The 18438-nt window shown below is 58.9% G+C and overlaps 1 protein-coding gene across 1 annotated transcript in view; it reads left to right on the top strand.

Annotated features, from left to right (window-relative positions):
• Positions 1–423: 423 nt before the first annotated feature.
• Positions 424–18438, top strand: part of PEPD (peptidase D) — a 114337-nt gene continuing 96322 nt past the window's right edge. The window contains exons 1-4 of the mRNA XM_057534730.1: positions 424–500; positions 8766–8949; positions 10867–10994; positions 18293–18356. Of these exons, the coding sequence (XP_057390713.1) occupies positions 484–500; positions 8766–8949; positions 10867–10994; positions 18293–18356 (393 nt within the window). The 5' untranslated portion in view covers positions 424–483. The remainder of the gene's footprint in view (positions 501–8765; positions 8950–10866; positions 10995–18292; positions 18357–18438) is intronic.

Here is an 18438-nt window from a genome sequence, read left to right as displayed (position 1 = left end):
GGCTGCACCTCTCACTCCCACACCCCCCTCCTGGACACTGAACTTTTAGTTTATTCCAATTGCCCCGGCCTTTGCTCAAGCCATTTCCCTTCTTAAGCAACAGCTGTCACCTCTGTCCCGTACCTAGACTGGGTCAGAGGCTCCCTCTCCCAAGGTGTCTTCCCCCTGGACAGGCTGGGACGCCAGGTCAGGGCCAAAATCAAGGTATCCACTGCGTCGGGAAGTTCCTTCCTATTCTGGAAAGGCCTCTGCCTCCACACCAGCCCCGCCCCTCGCCTGCAGATGGCGGCCGGCGTGTAGATAGATTCTTCTCCTTCTTCAGGGCTCCGCCCCTCCGGGTCCTGCGGAGCCTTTTCACTAGAGGGGGGCGGGGCAATGGCTCCCGGCCCCGCCCAGGCCCCGCCCAGGCCCCCGCCCCTCGAAGTGGGACCTGGTGGGGCTCAGCTGACGCCTCACTTCACGTGACGCTGGAGCTGGGCAAGCATGGCGGCGGCCACCGGGTGAGTGCTGCTGCTGTCCCCGGCCCTTGCACGGCGGCGCGGAGCGGGGACTTGGGCCTCCTAGCTGGACAGTGGCTAAGAGCCCCGTTGCAGGGCCGCGTCCCCGCCGGGCGTGCAATGTGGCCGCGGGCAGCGCGCTTCTTCGCGCGGGTTGGGCGTCCAGCGCGGGGCGTCTGGCTGCGCGTCCGACTCAGCTCCCTGGCCACTGCCCACTGCCCTCGGGGCCGCAGTGGCGTTCAGGCCCCACCCGCGCGTGTGGAGTCCCCACTGTGCGGCCGAGGTGGGGTCCACGCGCGCATTCACGGTCACGACCCTCAGATGGGAAGACTGCGTTGCCCGGGCGCTGGGGACCTGGGGCCCCCCCCCGCCCCCGGGAGGAGGCAGCGTTTGAGATGGGCTTGGAATCCCCTCCCTAGCGCGGCACTTCTCCTCTTCCTTCAGGGCCCATATGGAACTTCCTCAGAGAAGATTTCCCTAAGCACCTATCCTACTCTTATCCCCACCTGGTAAATTATATAGTACATAACAAAAAAAGAAACAGCTTGTTTCTTGTCTTCTCTCCATTTAAAGTGTGAGGTCAGGGCCTTTGTCTGGTTTGCTCCTGGACCTTGTTAGTACATGTCTTGCACACAGTAGATGCTTCATAAATTCTGCTGAATGAAAGAATGGTGAATGGTCCTAGTGGCAGGAAATGTGGACGGGTGGGCTCACTGAAGCGTTGCGGAGTGTCCCTGATGAACATCTGAACAAAGGTTGAGAGTTCAGAGTGTTCTGGGGACGGGGGACAGTGGAGCGTGTCCCTGTGCTGGAGGGCACAGTGTCCCAGCTGGCTTTTCCAGACTTTGTCCTAAGGGACTGGAAACTTCCAAGGGTTTTTAATCTGCTCAGATCTGCCTTTGAGACGACTATCCCCTGGGCTATGTATGAGTTCAGGGCAAGGCCCAATTATGGGGGCGGCATTTGGGCCTGGAGATGCTGGGGGCTGGGAAGGGGAGTGGTAGAGAGAGGGCAGTGCCCCAGACGCCAGGCTGGAATTGAGATCAGAATGGGGGAACTGGTGGTCTAAATGCATCTCTCTTTTTGGAAGGTAGGGAGAGTGGCAACAGAAAATGGCCCCCTCAGTTGGCCCCCAACTCCAAGGTTGGGAGAGCTTAGGACATGCAAGTCAAACACTTAATAGGCACCTGCTGTATTCCAGGAACAGTACTGGGCCTACCCTTAGATGTTCATGGGCCGCTGGGGTAGATGTCATGCCTCTAGTCTTGGTGTGTGTCATTGACGGGCATGGATTCTGAGCTCAGAGGAGAGTGTGGGTAGGCTTCACTCCCTGGATGACATTTGTGCTCGTCCTTGAGCACCCCTGAGGCAGAGAACTGTGCTTGCAAAGTCCCAGATGAGTGTCAAGGAATCTAGGGCCAGATCCTTGAGCCCAGCCTGTGACCCTGTCTTAAACAGCAGAATGAGCAGTAGGTGTAGGCCAGTGCCCACATGTGGGTCAATTACCCCTGTATCTGGGCCACCAGCTGGTCACAGGGAGTTCCAGGGGCTGCATTTGGATTCAGGGCTCCATGCTGGCTTGAGGTCTGCTGCTCTCCCGAAGAGACAGGGAGCCAGGCCGGTGATTGGATGGGCGTGAGTCTAGAGCTGGCTGAATCCTGGAAGGAGGGCCCTTATAGCAAAACTGATTCTCTGGGCCATGGAGCAGTAAAACTGAGTGACAGAGGCCTTGGAGAGGTGTGTAATCGGAAGGGAGACCTGACAGGTGCAGGTAGCTTCCAGAGATTGGCAGGACCTGCTTGGCAAGAGCCATCCCAGGCTGGTATGGGTTACCCTGCTGGACACTTAGAGCCCAGCAGATTCTTTAAGTGGAAGAGGCTTCGAGTGTGTTTCCAGCAAAGCTCGGTGCCCAGCTGCATACACAGGACAGATCAGAGTGTCAGGCATAACGAGGCACCATACCATCAAGTCACAGCCACAGGCTCCCCAGGAGTTGGATTTGGTTGCCTGTAGAGTCCTTCCAGATCCTGGGCCCAGGGAGGCCTGGGTGCTTGGAGTGTACTCCACGTGATGTGGGGAGTAGTGGAAGCCCTAAGCTAGTATCTCAGATTCAACTAGAAACTTGAAAAGCTCTTCTGGGGAGTGTTTACGGGTTGATCCTGCTCTGTCCTGCCAGCCTGGGCAGGGACTTCAAGTTTGAGACAGAGGGTCCCACAGCCCCCAGAGAGTCTGCCGTGAGGTCGTCTCCACCCCCTCCCCTAATCCAATATCACTTGGTGGGAGGGAGCCCTGCCTTCTCCTTGAGTCATGCCTTGAGCTTCCCATGGACAGAGATGAGACTTCTCTGCTCTTGCCAGACCTGCTGCATCGGCCCCCCACATGGCTTTTTCCTTTCTCCACCTCCCTTTGCCCACTCACCGGCTGGCCCTGGAGAGTCCTCATCCTCTGACATATTGTTCACATACTTGCAGACTCAGCTCAGATGGTTCCTCCTCCTAGAAGCCTTTCCTGACCCCCCTCCCTCCTGACCTCCAGTCAAGGCTTCCTGCTCAATATTCCAGAGAATCCCAGTTTTTCCCACTGGCAGAACGCTCTTCTACATCTGCACTCCTACCCATCATGGTTGAGTGAGAGGTTGCTCCCCTTCATGTCTCTCCGGCATCCTTGAAGCCCAGGGACCAGTTCAGTTTGTGTCTCCAGGACCCCGTGGCCGCCCAGTGATTGGTGCTGGGTGACACGGTGCCTAATGAATAAGAGGAGGATTTACTTTACACTAGTCCAACATGCCATCCCGCTTTGCACGGAGCCCTCAGTGACTGAGGAAAGGAATGGTGGGCGGGAGTGGGAACAGAAGTCTGAATAGGATGAAGGAGTATCTTTCTTTTTTTTTTTTAAACGTCTTCATTGGAGTATAATTGCTTTACAATGGTGTGTTTCTGCTGTATAACAAAGTGAATCAGCTATACATAAACATATATCCCCATATCTCTGAAGGAGTATCTTTAATTCTTTAACTGAGTGACTCTCAGGGAGCTGCTGCCCAGAGGGCTTTTACCCAGTGATAAGCAGCAGGTGAGCTGCCCTGGGTGTGTACCTATGGGGTCATAGTTCACGCTGGAGTCAGCATTTCTGGAGGGCAAGTATCTGGAGGAGCCAGGTTCTGGATCAGAGCCCGTCCCCACCCTGATATGAACCTGGTGCTCTTGGAGAAGGCGCATTGGGTTGACCTTGGGGGCTGGGGGGAGGGGTGGGTCTCTGGGAGGCAGGCTGGCCACTGAGTGCCCCTTTGCTTTCCCATGCCCTTCCCCAGGCCTGGTCTGACTCCACTCAGGTCCCTGTGTGTGCTTAGCCCCGCAACCCTCCTCAGGAGAAAGGTAGGCAGGGTGGGAGATGCTGACCAGCTGCCGTGAGGCCCCTCCAGCCAGGGTGAGTGGGCTGGCCCTGCTGACAGGCAGCCGGAGGGCTCGGTGGGCTCGGTGCCTGGCCTGAGCTGGAGGCTGTGGCCAAGGAAGCAGGCCGGTCCTTGACTGGCCTCTCTTGCCGGAAGCTTAGCAGCATGGCCCCATCCAGAAGTGGTGTCACATCCTAGTGCAGGGATCTTGTCCTTGTCTGTGCTGTGGACCCCATGGGCACCCGTGAGACCTTTACATGACTCTCAGCGTGATGAAATAAAATACAGAGGATTACAGGGAAAACCAATTGTATGGAAATACAGTTATCAAGATGTTAAGAAATAAATTTGTGGTATAGTAGTATATGCTTCTTTATACATTAAATAATAAAAGCAGCAGGTCTAAGAACCACCTTAATGTTGAAGTAGTGATGAGTAAAAGTGGTATTTTGAGGTACTGTGACATCAATAAGGTGACATGAAAATACCTCTGATTTCTGTTGGTGACAGATTCACACACTGCTGATACTACTGTGGTTTGTTGCTTACATTAATAATTGAAGAAAATGTTAATTTAAAGGTGAGGTTAGAAAAAATAAAGATATAATTTTTTTTCCCATCCAAGTGGGTGGACTCCCTAAACACTATGCATGAATCCCTTGGGTGAGAACCCTGCAGGTGGCCATTGAGGTCAAAGGAGGGGCTGACTCAGTACTGATTTGGGGGACAGGAGAGAGTTTCGGAGCAGTGGTATCACACCTTCTGCGGCAGCTGGTCACTGGCCATTTCCTGGGCTCTGGCAGTTGGCAGGGGGTGGGCTGGCCCATGGGGGCTGGAGCTTGTTCCGTGTGTCTCTTTGATACCCTGGAGCCTTTGTCCGCCAGCCCCTGCGGTCCTCCCCGGGTGTTGCCTGTGCCCTTGGCTGCCTGCAGTAAAGTGTGCCTTATTTATACTTGGACTTGGGGACGACCTGGCTTTTGCCTTTTAGATTCCGGGTGCCAGTTAGCAAAAGCTCCAGCAGAAACCAGTTGGGGATGTTTTATGGGTGCTGCTTTTGCTGAACTTGCAGGAAGAAGCCACCTGCGATGGCTCTGGGCCCAACATTCTCTCTGAGGGGTTGGTTTATGTCATGAGAAATCAAAGGGCATGTCTCTATAAAGCTTGATTCTGGGGTACCCTGCCGTAATGAATGACTGCAGCCATTGACCTGCCTGGGGGCTCTGGCCAGGCTGCCTTTCTCGTTCTGGCTGAGCCCATGGAGGACTAGATTGTGTTGTAGGTTTTGCAGGAGCAGCTGATGCTCACAGGAGGGAAGCGTATTGAGTTTCCTGTCTTGACCTGGGCTGCTTGGCCCTTGGGCCACAAAGGTCCTGTCTGGGTGCCCTGAGGAATTTAGGTCTCTCAGAAGGTTCTGGATAAGACAAAGCCCACCCTTCTGAGAGCCTTCCAGGTGGGGACGTGGTGGCAGTCCAGGTGGACCCGGTAGCTGGTGCGTTTAAGGAAGAAGGTGTGTGGGGCCTGAGGCATGGGGGGTGGGGGGATGAGGTGGGTGGGGCTGTGCAGGCCGCCGGCCGAGGCTGGGCATTTTCAGGCAGTTGTGCTGTTGAGTCTGCACAGATCTAGGCACCTTTGGCCGAGGCCATCTGCAGCAGTGCCTTGGTGCCGTTCCCTCTGTGCCGCTGGGAGTCTGTAGAGACGAGGCTCTTCCCTGAGCCCACCCCCTCCATGGGCTTTGCTGAGTGAGGGGAAAGAATGGGAGGGAGCTTGGGGGACTCTGTGCACGGGTGCTGGTGGCTGCACTTTCAGTTCCTGATAGCACGGCCAGCTGGGGCGCTGGCATGTTTGTGAGCTGTCACCTCTGTCCTTTCATCCTTGTGGCCGAGCATGGCAGGCAAGTGGCACGGCTTAGAGGGAGCCCTGGCTTCTTGTATCCACCCGCCCAGGAGGGTGAGTGGGGCCCATGCCCGGGAAGTGGGACAGCAGGGAGGCTGTAGTCCTGTCAGCATGTGTGGGGTGGGCAAGACCCCTCCACCCTTCCTGGCCGGGCTGGCCCGAGGGTTCTGCTTCCTGCCCCTCTGGGGCTGATGTGGCAACTTCGCACAGCTGCGTGGGTGGCCCCACGTTGTGACAGTTGTTCACTCAGCAGATATGTATTGAGCACTTGCTGTGTGCTAAACATAGTGCTAGGCACGGGGCAGCAGGGACCAGAGCAGACCCAGATCTCTGCGTTCATGGGGTTTCCATTCTAGTGGGCAGAGGCAGACCTCACCAGTGAGCACCAGTACACATTTATGTTGGAGAGTGAACACGTCATTTCAGCAGGGACTTGGACGAGCCTCAATCCAAGGGGTGACTAAAGAGAGTGTAATGCAGGGTGGGTTTACACAGCTGTGGGCAGGTTGGGTGGGGGGAGAATGAGCAGCCTTTGTAGTTCCAGGTTTCCCCAGGGAGGGAGCCGGGAATGGATTCTCTGTCCTCCCCCATCTCTTCCCACTCTCCAGCCTCTTGCCCTGTCTCCCAGTCAACAAATCCTCCTGGAGCTAACGAGGTCCTCGTGGGCCAGGCCTGGACAGAGTGGGAGAGTGGATTTGGAGACACGAGTAGGGGAAGCCCGGCCCAGGGCTAAGTGGGGGGACAGGCCGGGGAGAGAGCTGCAAGGTTAAAGAGGGAAGCCAGGGAAAGCCATCCTGAGAAAGTGCCATTGGAGCCAAGATGTGCAGGAGGTGTTACCTTCCTCTGAGGGTCCCATGGCCAGGTGAGTGTGGGAGGTGCCCCAGGGCCGTGAGAGCAGGTTCCACCTGCCCAACTCTCACTGCAGCCCCAGGCAGAGCCCCCTCTCTTGCACCAGCTCTGGGCTGTCCCTCCCCTCTTGGACCTCCATGCCTGCTCCCTGCTGGCCAGAGAGCCTGCAGGGCCTCCCTCGAGCACACATCACACGCACTGCCTGACTCCTGCACCCTGGCTCTGGCCTTGCTGGCCCCCGGCCCGCTCGCTACAACTGCACTTCCTTCCTTTGTTTAGTCATTCACGTGGCACTATTTTAGGTGCCGGGAAGGAGGCAAGGTCCCTGCCCTCACAGAGCTTACATTTTACCTGGGGAGACAACAAGCAAGTAAATATATACTGTTCGGCAGCGATGCGTGGCTCTAGAGAGGCGGGAAGAGAGTAGCGGATAGGTTTGGATGGGGTTATTGGAAAAGCTTCCGGGAAGGGGGAGCATTTCTCCAGAGGCCTGGATAAAGCAAGAACGCGAGCCTGGCAGGCACTGGGAGAGAGCATGCCTCGCAGGGAACAGCAGCAGCGAAGGCCCCCAGTGGGAGCGTTCTGGGCGTTTCGGGAAGGGTGGGATGCCTGTGCGGCTCCGCTCAGCGCCCTGTGGCCGGGAGTAAGTCTGCACCGTGTTGTAAGCGCAGTAGAAAGCGGGGAGGGGTTGAGCGGGGTAACGCCTGCTGGAATTTCCATTTTTCAAGGGTCCCTCTGGGTGGGTGCAGACCAGGCTGTGGCAGAGTCTGGGACTGGCAACAGCTAAGAGTTCCTGCGGTTGTCCAGGTGGGAGATGGGGATGAGCCGCATGGTCCGGGCTCCAGCTTGGAGGTGAGCTGAGGACGGAGGGCGGCCCGGAGCGGCCGGTGCTGGGCCGGGTTTCAGCAGAGAGCGTGGCCTCCAGTGTCCTGGGCACCGAGGTCCCCTGAGGACTGGGAACCCACCTGCAGATTCAGGAGCATGGGGCCACTGTGGCCTGGCAGGGGCTGTAGTGCAGGAGGGGGTGGGCCAAGGTCTGCTGGGGTGGATTGAGGAGAGCACGGGCGGCCAGGACCCGGGGATGGGCTGGGTGACTCTTCAGAGGGTATTTATTGCAAAGGGAGAGAGAAGTAGACGGCTGGCGAGCACGGGGGTCAAGGGGAGTGCTTTTATTTATTTATTTTCAAGCCGGGTGAGGTTCCTGTATGTCTGGATGCTGAGAATGATCCTGAGAGGGGAAAACTGATGCTGGAGCAACTTGGGGGGCGGGTGGGGAGAAAGGCGAGGGGAGGGGCAGGCCGTGCCCAGGTGGAGGGGGAGCCTCGGGTGGGGGCAGCTGTCTAGAGGGGCCCGAGGCAGGAGGGGTCTGGAGAGCGGGTGCTAGGGGGATAGGGGGTGTTTTCTCAGTGAAACGGGAAGCCAGTGTGGGCGTGAGGAGAGACACCCACCTGCTCTGCCATGCCTGGCTCCGCCTGGCCTTCAGTGAGGCCACCACAGCTCATTGCTTGCTGGCTGCCGTCCTCAGGGCCAGCACCCCAAGGGCTGCCGCTCCCAGGTCCGTCTTGTCGTGCTTCCTCCTTGCTCATTTGGCACCTACGAGCCTGGCTCGGCTTAGGGCCTGGTGCTGCGCGCCCTGGACGTGTGTGTGTGTTCGTGTGTATGTGCTGGGGACAGGTGGGTGTCCCGACTCAGGCGAGGAACAGCGCAGGCTGCTGGGTCTGAGACTTGCAGAGCAGGTGGCGGCCTGCAGACACATGGGCAGGGATCCAGTGTCGTCTGGGCCAGATCTCGCACAGATGGGAAGCTCCTTGAGGGCTGGAATTGGGGGTTGGGGGTGTGTGTCTCCACACCACTGCAGACTTTCCTTCCGTGGGCTTCACCCATCTACCAGTTAAACAGACCCAGCTGCCTCTCCTCCCCACTGTGCTCCAGTGCTCAGGGACAGGAGGGGAGGGTGTGGCTGACAAGCCCCTGTGGTCCTCCAGCGGCCCAGTGAGGGGCTGTTTCTGGGTCACGGGCAGGCCGAGCTTGGACCCGCTTGCCACGCGCTAACGGGGGTCGTGCCTCTGGGTGGGGGGCGCGCCTGGCGGTGCTAACAGAAGCCTGCGTGGCGGTGTGTGCTTGTGTCTTTGCAGACCCTCATTTTGGCTGGGGAACGAAACCCTGAAGGTGCCGCTGGCGCTCTTTGCCCTGAACAGGCGGCGCCTGTGTGAGCGTCTGCGAAAGAACCCGGCGATGCAGGCCGGCTCTGTCGTGGTGCTGCAGGGCGGGGAGGAGACTCAGCGCTACTGCACCGACACCGGGGTCCTCTTCCGCCAGGTGAGCCCAGCCGGAAGCCTCCCACATCTCTGAGTGTGCACTAGGCCCGCTGTGGGCTGTCTGCCCTCCTCCAGCATCAGGCCTGGTGGGCCTGGGCAGCTCTGCCCCCTGGGGGACCCCGAAGAGGCTCTCTGAAAGCAGGCCGAGGCTTGGGTCCCCAGGGAGCCCCCTCTGCGGGGGGCAGGGCCGTCGCCAGCCAGCCTCCGCTCTCTCAGGTCAGAGTCTGGAGCGACGATGCTCCCGGGGGAGCAAGCAGGAAGGCTTCGTGGAGGAGGCAGTGTTTGGTGTGAGCCCTGAAGGCCGGCGTGAATTCTGACAGGTGGAGCTGGGGATGGGCGTTCCGGGCTCGGGGTAGTATCCGCAGGATTGGACCTCAGAGGGCGGGCTGGGCAGCCTTTCCTGGCCCGGGAGAGGTGCAGATGGGGTGGGCTGAGTTCCTGGGGCCAGATTCTGCCACGGCAAGGAGGACGGGGGCTGCAGAGGTCCTGGGAGGAGGCATGTGAGCAGGGTCTGAGCAGGAGTCGGCAGCCCGGGCATTGGTCAGTGCCGACCCTGTGACCCTCACTGGGTTTTGGTTTCCTCCTGTGGGAAGTGGTCCAGGGCCTCCTCGAGGTTCTGAAACCCTGTGGGGCAGCGGGTGGCCCAGCTGCAGGAAGCCAGCTTGGATGTGGTGGCCTCGGCTGAGAATCACTGGCATCTCTCGGTTCCCAGGAACAAGAACAAGGACACTGGACAGAGGAGCTCACCCAGAAAGCCAGGAGGGCCCTGAGCTGGCCCCACTTTACAGATAAAGAAACAGGCTCAGAGGGAAATGACTTGCTAGAGGTGGAGCTGGGATTATTTAGAACCCATCTCCCGACCCCAAGTCTAGCGCTCTCTTCTCCTCCCTGCGCTGCCCTGAGCGGAGGTCTGATGCGCTGGGAACTGACCAGGGGCAGGCAGAGCCGAGAGGACATGGGCGTCCAGCATCCGGGTCAGGGAGGAGGCAGGGGAACGAGAGGGGTGCTAAGTGCGGAGAGCGTGTGGTAAGGCGTGGCCTCTGCAGCTGGACAGCGTCCACCCCGCAGGGCACAGGCCGAGACCCACTGCCACGGCGCAATGTTTTCTACGGAAAGCACCTCCTACTGCAGGGCTTCCCTCTGCCGTGTCGTTCTTGCAGCTGCAAGCCTGCCGTCCCTGTTGCTGGAGATGTGCAGGTCTAAATAAGTTTTCTCTGAGTAGTCTTGATGCTTCTTGAGGTTTCCATAGTCTGTGGCTTAAAAACCGATCTCCTAAATTCAGCTGTTGGCTCCCTTACTGGTGTTATGCAAGATTAATTTTAGAAGAGCGCCTCCTCCACTTCATACCTTTATAATGCTATTTTAGCTCCGTGTTTAATGCTAAACACTAAAGTCATCAGCTGCCCCGGGGGTGGGAGAAGGAAGGAAGAAGTCCTAAATGGAGGAATCCGTTTCTCAGCAGATGCCCGGCCTGGGCGTCTAAGTCAAGGTGGCATCTTGCCCGCCTGCAGGCAGTGGGGGTAGCAGAGAGGTGGGGGGAGGGAGGGGAGTGCGGGCAAGGCGGAGACGGACCCGTGGTGCTCCTGGGCACCCGTGTCTTAACCTGCCCTGTCTGGGACCTGAGGTGGGTGGCCGGTGAGGTGGGGTGCAGGTGGGGCTGGGGCACGGGCCTGAAGCAGGGTCTGAGCAGCCAGCCAGGAGGAAGGAGGGGACGGCAGCCTGCAGCTGGTGCAGGGGGCAGAGTGCTGAGGTGGAGGGTGGTGTGAGGCTGGGGGTCAGGCACCGAGAGCCAGGGAGCCCGAGCTGACTCTCCAGGGTGCGGGGAGGAAAGCGCTCGGTCAGATACCCCACCTCTCTCCTTGCACCTCACGTTTCTGTCCTGCTGATGGGGTGACCTGGGTCCTTGTTCCCGCCACAGGAGTCCTTCTTTCACTGGGCCTTCGGTGTCACCGAGCCAGGCTGCTACGGCATGATGGACGTGGACACTGGGATGTCGACGCTCTTCGTGCCCAGGTTTCATCCCAGCCACGCCACCTGGATGGGAAAGTACGGAGCACCCCGGGGCATGTGACCGTGCCTGCTGACCGCTGGCTGGCTGAGGTGGGGGTGGGTGCAGGGGGCCTGTGCGGGGGTGGGGGGGGGGGAGAATGAGCAAGGGGGAGGGTTAGCGGGCAGGCCCGGAGCCCAGAGCCTGTTACCCTTTGCTGGGAAGCGGTGTCAGAGCTGGAGCCACGGACCACGGCCACGTTTATTCGGAGGTGCTATTTATTAATCCTGAAATTCCGGATTCCCAGCTTTGTTAAGATGCCCGAGGCTTTGGCCTGGGTCAGTGGGAGGCAGCCCCTCCCTGGGTGTGGTGGGGAGGGCAGCCTGGGGCCCTTCTCTGAAGCCCATCACTGATGTGCAGTGCAGGGCGTTACTGGGTGCCTCCCGCGTGCCGGCCTCTGGGCTAGGCTCTGCAGCTCCCAGGATGTAGGCCCTGCCTCAGCTGGCTCCCCTGGGAGACAGGGTCGTGCTCTAGGGTTGTGCTGTGGGAGAATTGTGAGGCCAGAGGCCTGGGTGAGCCTGAGAGGCTGCCTCCCTCATCATCTGTGGTGCCTGCCAGCTTCAGGGCCCTTGGCCCTGTCCACCCCTCCCGGGAGCCGTTCCTGCCTGCTCAGAGGCGCTGAGGCAGAAGCTGTACTTAACTGGGGATGCTTAAGGTGATCAGAGGATCCTGCCAAATGCTCGCCGCCTTCCAGCGTGTCATTTCTGCCAGGAGAGTGCTTATTCTGGGCTAATGTACACATTGCAGCCTTTGCTGCCTCATGGGCCCAAAATGCTCAGTACCGGGTAGGCTGGCGGGTCTGCGGCTGGTTTGAATGATAAGGCATCCGGCTGCTGCAAGGACTTTGCTCTGTGCAGAGGGCCAGGGCAGGGCTCCCACACCTCAGCGGGCTTCTCTGGGGAGCAGGTCTGGCCACTGTCGGGCCTCCGATGCCTCATCTGTGGAACAGCGATGATGGCCCTCGTGAGGCATCGCCAGGGCTGTAGTCACAGTGATGGTCACTGTGGGGTGGTTACACTGGTGACACTGAAATGAGGCAGCGAGGGTGCTGGGGACAGGCAGCTTGTAATGTCCACAGTATTTGTGGCCATTCCCGATGGAGAGCCGGAATCTCTTCCCTCCTCCCTCGCTCAGTCAGGACCTGGGTGACTGCCTCCATGCGTGAATGTGGCCGCGTCACTGTGTGACTTCTGAGGCTAGGCTGTAAAGTGTGCTACGGTTTCCACCTGGTTCTCGCTCCTCAAGCCCAGTTGCCACTCAGTGAGGAGCCCAAACTCACCCATGTGGAGGGACCAGAGGCCCCGCTGACAGCCAGCACCACCCGCTAGAGTGGGTGACGCCAAGCCCCAGCCCTCTCAGGGCTTTGTTCCGAGCCTCGACCTTCAGAGTCCGTGAACGTGATACATGCTTTGTTACTCCCCTGCGTGTCAGGGTGATTTGTCACAAAGCCCTGGTAACTGGAGGAGTTTCCTGGTGAGAGTTTAGATCTGGTCTCCGTGAGAAGATTCTCCCGGAGCCCTTCCTGCACCTTAGGGTAATCACAGAGCTGTAGCCTCAGCCTGTGCTGCCAGTGGCCCCTGTGCCATGGCTTCGGCCTGGCAGCCCTCTCAGCCTCCCTGTGGCCCTGCCTCTTGGCTCAGGGTGTGCTGAGATGCCCACTGCTCAGCAGCGCTGCAGTCAGAGATGCAGCACCGTGAGACGTGGGCGTGGGCAGTGGCGAGTTTCTGTCAGGAGGTGTGGAGGGGCTCTGAGTGCGTCCGCTCTTCTGACTGCTGCTGCTTATGCAGAGCTAACTCTCATGAGAAGTCAGGGAGTGCCTGTCCGTGGGGGAGGGTGGACATCCTCCAGGGCGTGGCCCCTGCCTCGGGGACACCACGCGCCAGTGGGAAAACCTGAGCAAATCTCACCCTGCCTCCCCACAGCCATCATCTGGGGAGCCAAACAGCACTTGACTTGAGGGCTTTTGTTTTGTTTTGTTCTGGCCAAGCTGCACGGCATGTGGGATCTTAGTTCCCTGACCAGGGATCGAACCCGTGCCCCCTGCAGTGGAAGTGCAGAGTCTTAACCACTGGACCACCAGGGAGGTCCCAACTTGAGGGTTTAAAACCCAGGACCTGATTGGTCAGGGAGCAGCTGTTATCGGTTGGCTGTTCTAGAGCATAATCTCCAATAATACAGGAATGATGTTCTGTGCTTTGACCACGGCTGGGTTTAAGAGCCGCTGGTAAAAAGTTCTCGTTTAGTCTGTCCCTGCTTTGCCAGGGCAGCTGATTGTCTGGTACGCACCTTGGAGGGTACAGATGGGTCTGTAGGGTGGGTCTCCCTCTTGGAAAGGCTCCACGTACGCGCTGGGCAGGCCAGACCGAGCAAGCTGGTCCCAGCGGGCGTTCCGGCTCTGCAGCAGACAGCTCGCCCCTTGTCTCTTGCCGACCTGGCTCCCCTCCATGCCCATCCCCGGCAGGCCTTTCCCTTCCTCTGCTCTGGTGTGACCCTCCCTTAGTCCCCATGTCCCAAGCCTTTGGGAGAGAAGGCACGATGGGAACAGGGCAGTGGAAGGGGTTGGTTGTCTAGGGCTGGAGGTGGGGAGCAGCCAGATCTGATGTGTGTAGCTGTTTCCAGACGCTCATAATCAATAGGGTGGGAGCGAGGCTGATGGGATTACCTGGCCTTTGCAGTCGAGACCCACCGGGCTGAACGTTTGACCTTCAGCTCCCCAGCTTCCTTTTGCGTCCCTGTCTGATGGCTTTTGAAAATCCATCTGGCAGACACTGCAATCCAAAGTCATCCAGGGAAACAACACCCCCGTCTGTAGGTCTGCCGCTTCCCGTGTAAACAGCCTGTCCTGTTGTCAGGGCTGCAGACGCCAGGGGGCTCGCGGGCAGCCTGGTACTCCGCCTGTTCCTCACCCCAGGCCTCTGTGGGGACAGGAGTGTGGTAGCTTCTATTTTGTTTTTGGGGTCTTTGCTTGCAAAAGTTTGGTGTCTTTTTGATGTGAGAGTGTTTCCCATCATTTTCATCAGAATCAGCCTCAGCTGATGGCAGTTTTGGCTGCTGGGGTGTCTGGGGTCCTCTAAGCAGGTGGGAAATTGCCTCTTTGGGCAGTTTCAGCACTGACAGAGGGTGAGCAGCTTTGGGCCAGGCTGGGCGACCCTCCTAGAACCTTTGGAGCCTTGGTGGTTTTCTGCTCCCATCCCTGGCTGAGGCCTCGGGCTTGGAACGTGAGACAGTGTGGCCGGCCTGGGGTTTGTAGGGAGGAGGGGGCTCTCCCCAGAGCTGAGGCCCCGAGCGCTGCACTTTCTGGGATGGAGACTGATGTGTGCTGTGGTGTGTGTGTATGTGTCTGCAGTGTGTGTGCCTGTGTGATGCGTGTGGGTATGTTTGTTGGGGGGTATAGTGTGGTATAGTATGTGTGCTGGGTGGTGTGTGTGGGGGGGTGGAGTGTGGGAGTGTGTGTGTGTGTGTGTGTGTGGTGTGTGGTTGTGGGGTGGTGTGTCTGTGGGATGTGATATATGTGTGGTGTAGTATGTGTGTGGAGTGGTGTGTGTGTGGGGTGGAGTATGGGTGTGTGTGTGTGTGTGTGTGGTGTAGGGTTGCGGGGTGGTGTGTCTGTGGGGTGTTTGGGGTGTGGTTTTTCACAGTCACTGCCCCCACCCCATACACACAGCTGGGTCACAGGACGAAGGCTGCCTCCGCCCGCCTGACGGCCTGGCCCCAGCTGCCCCGTCTTTAGGGAAGGCGCCCCGGGCACTGATGAGGGGTGCGGGAATTCCTTTGGCTCTGACCCCAGGCGGTTTGCGGGGAGCCTGACCCCGGTCAGCCCGAGGCCTGGCGAGGCGTTTGGCCCCTCTCCCCGGGCTCTGCTGCCCACGGGCCTCCTCTCCATCACCTCTGCTCTCCGCACCGGCCTCGCTGGGAAGTGCTGCCTCGCCGCCCGGGTTCAGGCGCCTGCATAGCTTTGGAGAACCCTGCTTTTCTCTAAGAAGCTAAGAGAGCCTTGACATGGTTGCCGACTTCCTTCTGGGGCAAGTGCGGGGTGCCGGGCGTGAGCGGGAGGAGAGGCCGCCGCGCTGTATGCGGCTGCAGGCAGCCTGCGGCCGCTGGAGATGGATGGTAACGGCCCTGTTACTTATTCATTAGCCCCATGCGGGTGGTCAGCTCGCCAGCTAGACCCGCGCTTGGAAATTTCATTTTCTAGAGGGCTCCACCGTGTCTGCACCATGGGCATTAATTGAGAGTCTCCTTCTCACAGGAGGGCCCGCACAGGGTGTGGGCACTCGCTGCGCCTGCCCTGGCCCTGAGTTCTGGGAAAGGCCTCGCCTGTCGCATGCTGGGCCCAGCTGCCTGTGAGAGAGGCCTGCGTGGGCCGGGTTCCCAGACACTGGCTCCTTCTTGAAGACACAAACCCTTTTGAGTGGGACCCTCCCTCCTCTCTCCTGCCAGAGGTGCCCCTTCCTTCTGAAGGGAAGAGTTTCTGGGGTGGGGTCGGCTTCCCTACTGACCCATCCTCTCCCATCCAGTTGCTTCTACTTGGATCTCCCACACGACGGGGTCTGGCATGAGGTGACCTACTGGACCCCAAACTCCAGTCAGGGCTCCATGCAGCCCTCTGTGAGGCTGCTGCCAGCCTGGCACTCAGGTGGCATATAGCTGCCCAGTGACCCCTCCAGCCAGCTCTGTAGGGCTCACGTGGACTTGCCACTCCTTCTCCTGTCGACACCTCTGGTGGCTGGCTTGACGTGGTGGCACGGCACACTTATCTCTTAGGGTGACATTTAAGTGATTTTTACTATAATTGGCCCCCAAACAGGAAAAATAAGTACTATTCAAACTTAATTATCTCTGCCCTTTAGGAAAAAAATGACACGCCAAGTGCCAGAAAAGATGCGCACAGCTTTTCGGGTTGTATCTGTCAAGTGGTTATTCTTGCTGAGAACCAGGCCTGTGGCTAGTTGGGCGATCTGGGGGCCCTTGAGGCCCAGTGTGCATCGAGGAGGGCAAAGGGCATTTGGTGAGGCCGGCCCCTGAACTCACTTCCTCCTGGACATCGGGATGGCTTCAGCCGGCTCTCCCATGGGCTGGCTGGCCCTTGCCACTCCTTGGCTCCCGTGGCAGGTGAAGTGGCTCGTGGCTGGTAGGTGAGGGGTGGACAGGCAAGCGCACGGCCCTGGGGCCGCCCACAGATCACAGCTGCCTCGTGTTCTCCTCTCCTTTTCCCCCTCGTCCCCCCAACTCCTCTGGTTCCACCCTGTCAAGACCTTGACCTCAGGCTGAATACACGGAGATGTTCCCAGGTCTGAAGTCTCCTAGGTCTCTGCTGAGTACTGACTGCCAAGACTCCCAGGTAGGGCAGGCAGGAGCACGTTTCCCGAGGTGTCCTTTGGCAAGACAGCTTGGGAGAGTTAGCGTCCCCGACGGGAGGTGAGGTGAAAAGGTCAGTGTCCAGGCTAATGGCCGAGATGCCCCTCTGTAGGGATCATTGAGGCTGGCCTCGAAAGCATGTCCTTGGCTCTTCCTGAATATTTTGGGGGTTTGCTTTTGATGCCTGTCACAGCTGGAGGGGATGAAGTGACTGGGGACCAGGGGTGAATTGGGGACCTGCTGAGAATTCTGGGCGTCTGTCCTGAGCAGGGACTGGAGCCGGGGCAGTCCGCATGAATGTGGTGATGACACCGATGGCCCTGCCTCTTGCCTCTCCGGCACGTGCTTCTGCGAACGGCTGCAGGGTCAGCTGTGCTGAGGGTGTCAGTGCTCAGTAGCAAGGGTCAGCGAGCTCTTTGCGGTAAGCCCTGGAACCGGGGCCTCCAGCCTCCAGGCAAGGTGCTTGTCATCAGTTCCTGCCCCACGTAGAGGCTACAGGCAGTGCTAATGGAGGCACAGCCTTCGGCCATTTAACTTTGAGTCCCGTCTCAATCATAGAAGCTAACGCAGTTGGATCGTGCGGATTTAATTAACAACGGGAGCTTGATACCCAGTGCCCGCTTCAGAGAGGCCAAAAGGGCGGTAAAGCAGAAAGGGTTCTGGGGCACCAGGCCGCCGACCTTAGTGGACCACTGTCTCCCCGGCCTGGCTCGCTGCCTGCGGACACCCGAGGCCGCCCATCTGTCCCTGGATTGTGCTCTGTGTTTCCTGGCCACAGTCCGGTCTGGGACGCTTGTTTGGGTGGAGAGGAAAATGGTGCAGGGCTCAGAGAGGGGAGTGGGAATCTGTTTCCTGGGTAGCGGTGCTGGTTGGTCCGTGGTGTTTCAGAGGCACGTGGAGCTTGCTTTTAGAGTGGTCGTTTCCGAGTCCCACAGCACTCTCCCTCCCTGTCCCCTACGGGCCTCCCCAGGTACACTGTCCTTGGCACCTCCACCTGCCTGTCGTCTGCTCACCCTGAGAGCCCAGGCAGCACAATCTGAAAACCATCTGCTATTTCCTCTGAGGCTTCTTTCAGATCTGACACTTGGTGACTAGAATATCATGCAATCACAGGCAGGACGGGAGTGAATCCCCCATGCTGATGTGGTGCCCAGGCGTGGGATGGTGTGTGTGTGTGTGTGTGTGTGTGTGTGTGTGTGTGTGTGTGTGTGTGTGTGTGTGTGTGTGTGCGCGCGCGCGCGCATCTTGGACACCCTTCCCCCAGGCGGCTAGAGCTCCTGATGTGAGCTCTGTCACCAGCAGTGACACTGACTCATCCGCCTACCAAGAGGCTGGGGGGTGGGGATGGTGCTTGCTGGACCCACCAGCCCTGCTTAGCGCAGCCGTGACCAGGAGCCCTTTGTGAGGTGGGCAAGGGCTACCCAGCCTCCTCCGCCCTGCGTCTTTGTCTTCTCACTGGCTGATTTTTCAGGGACGATGAGTAAGCTTGAATGTTTCTCATCACAGTGAGTAATACTGTTACTGACTTCTTTAAAATGTTAACTTTTAAACTTTTCTTTAAAGAGGCTCTGTGGGGGCCTGGGAGGGAGCTAATTTCATGCCCCAAAGCATGGGTGGGCTGGCTGGCTGCCCGGTGGGCTCTCACTGGTAGTAGAGGGAGGTTTGTCCGCAGCTGCTTGCCCCAGGCGGCCAGGGTCACGAACTCGAAGGAGGAGCAGAGGTTGGCTGGGGGAGGTGGAGAGATGCAGGTGGGGTTCAGCAGTCACCCTGTGGCCCAGTGTCCTTTGCCCTCCGAGCCTGTGTTGGGCAGACCGGCTCGGTGCCAGGTGCCGGCTGGGGCAGGGATGGGTCCTGGGCTTCTTGGCCTGGGCTCAGAAGGCAGCCTGGACCCAGCTGCGGCCAAACCCTGACCCTGGCGTTCCCTGTGCTTCTTTTTGAGGATCCACTCGAAGGAGCACTTCAAGGAGAAGTACGCCGTGGACGACGTCCAGTACACAGATGAGGTCAGTAGTGGCCGACTCCTCCCACTGCAGCAGCCTGGCTGGACATCGCAGGACAGCACGGTCCAGCCACCAGCCCCCTCAG

The sequence above is a fragment of the Balaenoptera acutorostrata genome, chromosome 19 (genome assembly GCF_949987535.1).
Source record: "Balaenoptera acutorostrata chromosome 19, mBalAcu1.1, whole genome shotgun sequence".
Lineage (NCBI taxonomy): Eukaryota > Metazoa > Chordata > Mammalia > Artiodactyla > Balaenopteridae > Balaenoptera > Balaenoptera acutorostrata.
Note: the sequence above shows the minus strand (reverse complement) of the source record. Positions and strands in the feature narration are given on the sequence as shown.